Below are 8,827 nucleotides of genomic sequence, written 5' to 3'. Positions count from 1 at the left end.
TAAACAAACAATTTACTTTTTAGGCAGTTAATATTTTTATTCTATAAATTGTCACTATTAGGATTATTTTTCATGATTTTTTTTCCTAGATACCATTCTACGCGAAGACCCTGCTTTATGGCCATTACAATTAAAGGAAAATGAACGTATAAAGTATTTAAACAAGGGGTATGCTTTTTTTCAAAATAAAGACTCTAATTTCGAATCTTCGAAGCGGATGTTCAAAAACCAGTACAGATATTATTCGGTTAAATATTTTCAAAAAGTGATGAATAATGGCGAAAAGTGTGACCGAAAATGGTTAATGTTTTCTGAATCCACTGGATGTGTATTTTGTTATGTTTGCAAGTTGTTTCCAACCGATTACGACAACGTATTTGTCAAAAGTGGTTTTTACAATTGGAAAAAAGCTAAACAAACTATTTTCGGATACGAAAACAGCAAGGAACATATTCAATGTATGATTAAGTGGATAGAATTCATAAAACAAAATACTCATGTCGATGAATAAATGGTAAGCCAGATTAAAAGGGAATTTAATTATTGGTCTGCAATCTTAAATAGAATAGTTGCGGTTATTCGTTTTTTAGCCGGAAGAGGTTTAGCATTTCGAGGCCATAATGAAGTTATAGGATCGTCAAATAACGGAAATTACTTAGGCATGTTAGAACTGTTGACTCAATTTGATCCAGTTTTAAAGCAACACATTGACACTTTTGCAAATAAAGGCAAAGGTAATGTAAATTATTTGTCTAAAACTATTTGTGAAGAGCTAATTGATATTATGTCTCAAAAGGTTTTAACGCACATTATTACCGAAATAAAAAAAGCAAAATACTGGGGAATTATCGTAGATTCGACTCCTGATATTTCTCACGTCGATCAACTTTCTGTGATATTTCGTTATTATCTAAATGGCCACGTGTATGAACGATTTTTTTGTTTTCTACAAATTAAAAGCCACGACGGTAAATCTTTGATTACTGACATTTTAGATCTACTGGAAAGATATGATATTGATATAACCAATTGTCGGGGACAGGCATACGATAATGCAAGCAATATGTCTGGTAAATATTCTGGATTACAGGCACGTTTAAAAGAGCGGAGTGAATTAGCTTTTTATATCCCCTGCGCTGGACATTCTTTAAATTTAGTAGGGCAGTGCAGTGTCAGTGAGTGTATCAATTCTATCAACTATTTTGGCGTTCTCCAGAGTTTGTATTCATTTTTTGTAGCTTCAACGCATAGATGGGATTTATTGAAAGGAAATCATGCTACACTCAAGCGCCTATCAGATACACGATGGTCATGTAGGTCAGATGCTTCAAAAAGTTTGGTAGAAAATTTTGATGGGATTCATGCAGCGCTATGTCATATAGCTGAGGATACAGAAGAAAAATCTGATACTCGTCATGAAGCTTTGTGTTTATTAAATAAGATCACTAAGCTAGAGTTTGCATTCATGGCTGTACTTTGGCATCACATACTTAAGAGGTTTAATGCAGTTAGCAAATTTCTTCAAAAAGTTGAATTAGATTTGCATACAGCAAGCAGTATGTTACTTTCACTAATTGACTTTGTAAAAAACTTACGAAACGACTTTACGAGATTTGAGAATGAATCAAAAAAACTTAGCTCGTTTATTGAAAAAGACTATTCTGATAAGAACAAAAAAAAGGTAATTAAAAAATTGAGCAACGGAGAAAACCAAGTTGGTTCTTTAAGCGTATCCGACAAGTTTCAAGTGAATACATTTTTTGTCATTATTGACAAACTTGTGACACAATTAACTATAAGAAGTGATGGTTACAACCACATAAATAAGTTATTTGGATTTCTATCGAAGCTGTTAACTATTAGTTCCATGGAATTGCAAGTTAGCGCGAAAAAAATTGTAGAAGTGTACTCAAATGATTTAGAAGATAGTTTCATATTTGAAATAGAACAATTTGTAACATTAAAGTTGCAGCCTCCGGGTTTTTTTTCGCAAAAAAAAGATAAATCTGAGACTGAAAACACATTGATTCCTCTGCATGTTTTAAATTGGATTGTTGAAACCGATATTGTTGATGTATTTCCAAATGTTTATATAGCATACCGCTTGTTTCTAACTATTCCCATAACAAATTGCGAGGCTGAGAGATCATTCTCTACTCTTAAAAGAGTTAAGAACATGCACCGATCAACAATGGTCCGTAGTCGTTTAAGTAATATAGCAAGATTAACTATTGAGTCAAAATTATTAGAAACTTTGGATTTCAGCGATGTGATTGCAGAGTTTGCGGGGAAGAAAAGCAGAAAAAAATCACTCAACTTAATTCAATAAAATAAATATAAAAGTTGTATATAAATAAATATCAGTGATAGCTTTTTCAAGAAAATCTTTGTTTTACTCATTTTTGTCGTTGTTAGTGGAACGGGGCCTCCTACTTTTAAATAGCCCCGGGCCCCGAAAAGTCTTAATCCGCCACTGCCTGGTAGTACCGCGCTCAACTTGTTTCTTCGCGCAGCGGCTTTGTTCGTCGAGGAGAGAGGGTTGTAATCGCAAAAAGTAGCCTCCTTGACTCTAGTGGCCCTCTCGGCTTTGGGGAAGTGAATAATTAAAAAAAAAACATAAACAAATTAATAAATTAAATACATTTTTTTTAAATCTAAAATAATAATACAACCATGAAAGTTAGATTGAATAAAAAAAAAAGGTGAAACCTTGGCCTTAAGATAAAAATAAAAAGTTTGTAAACAAGGTTCTGCAACTTTTCGTGCAAAAGAATTCTTCGCCTTTTTTATATCTTTTTGGGAGCAAAGACTCACAAAACCACAAACTGCATCTTGATTTTTCACAAGTTTTCCGTAAAACTTACTTTCACTGATTTTCATTTTTAAAATCTTTGGGCACTTTTTGTACTTTTTTGGGGGTTTACTTTTTGGGAGCAGGAATTTCTTTTTTTTTTTTACAACTACATTAAATTTACACATTGTTTTGTTACAATTATATGACATAATATAATGCAACGTATAAAATATAACATAATAATGCCACGTATAACGTAACATAATACCACGTATAACGTAACATAATAATACCACGTATAAAGTAACATAATAAAAAATGGTTTAACTAGCTATCACGTAAATTAATATTGTTTCTTATTATAAAAACTACCAGTGTTTTTTTAAAAATAAAATAAGAAAAAAAAAAAGAAAACCGAAATTTTTTTACTTCAGATATATACATGTTGTTTTAAAGGAAAATTCGTAGAAGTCTATCATCGAGTACCTCTTTTAATGGTTAAATAAAGTCTAATTCATTTTTATATATAGTCAAAAGTGGTTAAACAATATACAGTCAGTAATACACATAAATTTTTCAGTACAAATTTTGTTGTATGTTTAATACATGTTGATATAGTTGCTGATACTAAGTATGAGGTGTTTTAATTTATTTTTCAAGGTGGCAGGATAGTTTAGTACTTTAGGTTCTATAATTTTGGATATTATTTTTTTATATAGGTACGGAACCCGGTAGGAAACAGAAAACCGTGAGCGCTTTGTTGTTCTTTTAGGCAGTGTGAAGTTGCCTGTTGCTCTTGTTATATATCTATTAGAATTAAATTGAAAAAAGTTATCTAAAAAGTGCGATGGGACTTGTCCAAGTTTTTATTTAAGCATAAATAGTACATTATGGTAGATGTTGATTTGGTAAACATTTAGTGCATTCAGTGTTTTTAGTAAGGGTTCAGCGTTTTTAGCAAGGGTGAGTTTATTTTTAATATAAACTAATCTTGATGCATGTTTTTGACTTATATAAACAGTACTCAATTTGGATTTGTGTGTACTTGCCCATATAGTATTAGCGTACGTAATAAAATTTTTGATGTAAGAAAAATAAAGCAATTATGTTGGGACAACATAGATTTAACTTTGTAGAGTATCCCAATATTTTTTGAAAGGTGTACTTATATGGGCTCCCCAAGATATATTTTCGTCAATAAGTATCCCAAGAAATTTAGTTTTTTCTGTTCTTTCAATGCTAACCTTATCTATTTTTAGTGAGGGAAGAATAGTTGGTAAGCTTTATTTAGATATTTTTCATTTCTATTCTTTAAATACTTGATGTAAAGTTCTTGTTTTATTTTTGAAGATTTTCTTATACCTTTAAGGCCCAAGGCTACATTCTTGGTAAATCTTATCCCACCTCACTGCCGATAGTGAGTCTTTAAACTGTTGAATAGTATAATTATTAATTTTTCGTTTATAGACTTTGATTTTGAAGTTATTATTTTTTATATCTTGAAAAAAGGAAAAGTATATCGGAAAGTGATCGAATATATTTGATAACACCTACTTTTAATAAAGAATTATAAAATAAATTAGTCAATATGTCTGTTGCATTGATTGAAATTGATGTTAGAAATATTTGTATTAGATGATTTAAAAATATTTTTATACCACCTTCAGGTGGTTTGTAACAGGTGGGCACCAGTATATTTTTTAATTTTTGGTTTATTATTTCAATTGTAAAGACATCGGCATCAGAAACCGAAAAATCGTCCCTAATTTTAGTTGTCAGATCATTATGGAGTATATGTCACAATTCCACCTCCTCGTTTTTGAACTTTTCGCTCATAAGATATTAGTTTGTAGTTTGGAATTAATAGGTTTGAATTTATTCTGAATGATTCGTCAGAACCCCAAGTTTCTGTTTAAGCCAATCATACTTAACAAATAATTAGATTCTATAAGAAAATGTTTTAGTTTGTCAATATTGTTAGTTATACTTCTTATATTTATGTGTATCACCGTAAAGTTTCTAATTCAAAAAACCGCAATTTAAAATTATTTTCATTAAAAAAATGCAAATCTGGGTCGTAAGAGTTATTAAGCGAAAAGTTATTAGCCAATTTGAAAACATTAAAGTGTCCTGTTTCGTAATCTATTGTTTGTTTACCCATTTGTAAATTAACTTTGCTTCAATCGCTTAAACTTAAGTAAAACTTTTTCTTAATTATATTCAAAAAAAAATTTATTTTCAAAATTCGCGACAAAAAACTTTATCAAATTTAATTGTTGCGTATTTACCTTGGTTGCGAAAATTTTTAACCTCTTCCCAAAGTTTCTTTCTCTCTTCCATAGTCTCTTTAGCAAAGTCTTCATTTATATATATTCCACTTCCTTTTAGGTTTTTAAGTAAACTTAAAATTTTAATTTTATCTTGGCAGTTCATTAGTTTCACTACAATAGTTCTTGATGTTTTGTCTTCTTTATACTACTCAGTTCGATGCGCTCGTTCCACAATAATTCCGCTTGAAATTTTAAATTTGTTTGTAAAAGTTTGTTTGTTTGAAATTTTAAGTTTGTTGTTTTTTTTACAGAATTCTCACAATCACTCCAACTTTCCCCGGGTAAATTTTTCAGACCATCGGCTCTAATGTTTTTCTCGATATTTTTGTTATTTATATTTTTAATTTCAAGATCATATTTTTTCCTTATTTGTGTTAATTCTTACTTTAACTTTTCTTTCTGAAAGTTGAGACTTTTTTTCTTTGAAATAAGAATTTTACTTCTGCTATTGCAATTTTAACGTTCATTTTATTAGTTTTGTATCCTCTTCTTTACTTAACAAGATTGACCGTGCTTTTTATTTATTTATTATGCTTTTTATTATGCTTTTTTCTTGTAAAATTCAATTAAAGTGGAAAAATAATAAATAGATTATAGGGGGATTTAGAATTAGCAGGAAGCTTCCAACAAAATAGCTTCCTTCGTTTTTAAATTTCCTTTTTAAATCTTTCATGCTAAGAACATAAATTCTAAAAAAAATGTTTGATTTTGCTTGAACTTAAATATATTCGTCATCGTTTTAATATATATATATATATTTTTTTTTTTTTTCTAATTTTTTGAAATTTTCCACAAACTAAAAATTAAAAAACTCCTTTAAAATTCGTAAACATCTTTAGTGAAGATATTTATTTATTTAGACACTGTGCCCAAGATATTTATTTATTTAGACACTTGGGCACAGTGAATAAATGAACACAGCTGTGAACTAATGATAGTGAATAGGGTCATAGCTAAATATCTTTGAGGCTGAGGGAATAAAGTCACTGAACACTATACTTTTGGCATACTTTTGGTATACTTTTGGCATACTTTTGGCATACTTTTAGCATACTTTTGGCATACTTTTGGCATACTTTTGGTATACTTTTGGCATACTTTTGGCATACTTTTAGCATACTTTTGGTATACTTTTGGCATACTTTTGGCATACTTTTGACATACTTTTGGCATACTTTTGGGCGTACTTTTGGCATACTTTTGGCATACTTTTGGCATACTTTTATTAGTTAGAGTAGTATAAAATCAAAATAATAGACATTTTGAAAATTGAGAATAAATTTTTTTTTTTTATTGATAAACAAATTTATAAAAGTATCAAAAAATTAAAAAATTAATAAAATATTATTATTTATAACTTGAAACTAATAAATTCATTTTCATGTAGTTTGTTTATTAAATAAGCATGAATTTAATCTTTAAGATCATTAACTAACCTATTCACTGTACCCCGACTTACTGTGCCCCACCATAACAAAGAAAAAGCTAAACTATGAAAAAGAAGCATAAATATCAATAAATCGAATGAAAAATTTCACTTTTAAAAATTATTTCAACCATGATTTCTTAACAAACATAAGGAAGGTAAGAAAATTTACTTTAGTTAGCTAAAAACAAAAACAGTGTTAGAAACAGATGGGTTCATTTTCTTATCAATATAGGATTTAATTTCATAGCCAAAATTTTTTGTGGAAATTTATTATTTTGTAAAACTAATGATAGATTCTTAATATCTTTATCAAAACCAACCCAAGAATTATTAATTTTAAATTTGTTCAAGAGAGAATAAAACTAAAAAAATTTTGTAAAAGACCTGTATACGTTTAAAAAGATAAAGATATTTAGAATCTATCATTAGTTTTACAAAATAATAAATTTCCACAAAAAATTATTGACTATGAAATTAAATCTTTTATTGATAAGAAAATGAACCCATTTGTTTCTAACATTGCTAATAGCTTAAATATAAGATACTTTAAGCTTCCATACATTGGAATATACTCTAATTACACTAAAAGGAAAATTTCAAAAAATGTTCATAAATATTGCAAGGATGTTCTAATAAAATTAATTTTCACTACTAATAAAATACAAGATTGTTTTTGCTTAAAAGAGTCACTTCCTAAACTGCTTAAATCTCATGTTGTCTATAAATTTTCTTGCGCTGGCTGTAATGCCAGTTATATTGGAGAAACCTACAGACACTTGGCAACTAGAATAAATGAGCACCTGAAAAGTGATAAACAATCTCATAAATTTAAACACTTAAATTTATCTCTAAATTTCAAAAATTTGGCTTACTGTGATTCTTTTGAGATTTTGGATAATGCTCTAAGCAAACACCAATTAAAGATAAAAGAAGCCCTCCACATTAAATGGAAAAGTCTCTGACTTAATAAACAAACTTTACATTATGCTACAAACTTATCTATTTAATTTTACTGTCAGTTCATTTATATATATATTTTTTTGATGGTTGATTATTTTGATTGGTTATCTACCGAGTTATTTTGAAATAAATATATTGGTTTATTATGTATAATTTTTTGTCCATCAATATTTCTCTGTAAAGACTTCTATTTTTTAATATTTATTTCAGAGTTTTTTATTATTGAAAAATAATCTTTTGAAAATGTAAATAAATTTTACGAAACATGTCAAGAATAAAAAACATCGTGTTATTTTTAAAAATAATTACTTATTTTATGCTATTATGACGTTCAAGATATATATATATATATATATATATATATATATATATATATATATATATATATATATATATATATATATATATATATATATATATATTTATATACATATAATATATATTGTATATATTATATGTATATATTTATATACATATAATATATACATATATATATACATATATATATATATATATATATATATATATATATATATATATATATATATATATATATATATATATATATATATATAAGGGATGTGAATTTTTTGTATCTCCAGTTTCCAATATAAAAAACAAATGAACTTTGGTTTGAAAGTAACTAAAAAGAGTCATTGGTTTTATTTAATTTTTGAAAAAGGTCACCCACCATGACCCACCCTGACCCACCCTGACCCACCCTGACCCACTATGACCCTTGATTACACACTGGCTCTCGTTATTTTTATTTTTTTTTAAATATGTTTCAGTAGAAAAGATTTTGAACTTTGAAATTATCATAAAGTTCTGGTTCTATTAAGACGCAGGTTGATATACTTTTGAATAAAAAAAATTCGCTGATGTATGAGAGCCAATTCTATAGAATTTCTATAAACTTTTGAAACATATGGCCAATAAAAATTCTATTGAGTTCTATAGAACTTCTATCAGAATTTCTATAGAAATTACCAAAGATTCTATAGAAATTCTATAGAATTTCTATAAGCCATATGTTTCATATGTATATATATATATATATATATATATATATATATATATATATATATATATATATATATATATATATATATATATATATATATATATATATATATAACTATGAATGCGTGTTTAGATAACATCTCTGACGTCATATGTGATATATATATGCTTACAAGAAAAAATTAAAATTATTTAAAATGAATCAAAAAAATTTACTAAACAAAAAAATTTAAACTAATTTCTAAATTCAGACATGAAAGTAAGTAACTTTAAAAATATTATAAAAACAAA

General features: G+C 27.4%; 1 protein-coding gene across 1 annotated transcript; it reads left to right on the top strand.

Moving 5' to 3' along the window:
* Positions 1-511: 511 nt before the first annotated feature.
* Positions 512-2,329, top strand: LOC136089602 (zinc finger MYM-type protein 1-like). Its single transcript, XM_065815654.1, has one exon. It carries the CDS (start codon positions 512-514, stop codon positions 2,327-2,329), a length of 1,818 nt encoding a protein of 605 aa, XP_065671726.1.
* Positions 2,330-8,827: the final 6,498 nt, after the last annotated feature.

This window comes from Hydra vulgaris, chromosome 13 (assembly GCF_038396675.1).
Source record: "Hydra vulgaris chromosome 13, alternate assembly HydraT2T_AEP".
In the NCBI taxonomy this organism is placed as follows: Eukaryota; Metazoa; Cnidaria; class Hydrozoa; order Anthoathecata; family Hydridae; genus Hydra; species Hydra vulgaris.
The sequence above is the reverse complement of the archived record's forward strand: the minus strand, read 5'-3'. Positions and strand labels throughout refer to the sequence as shown.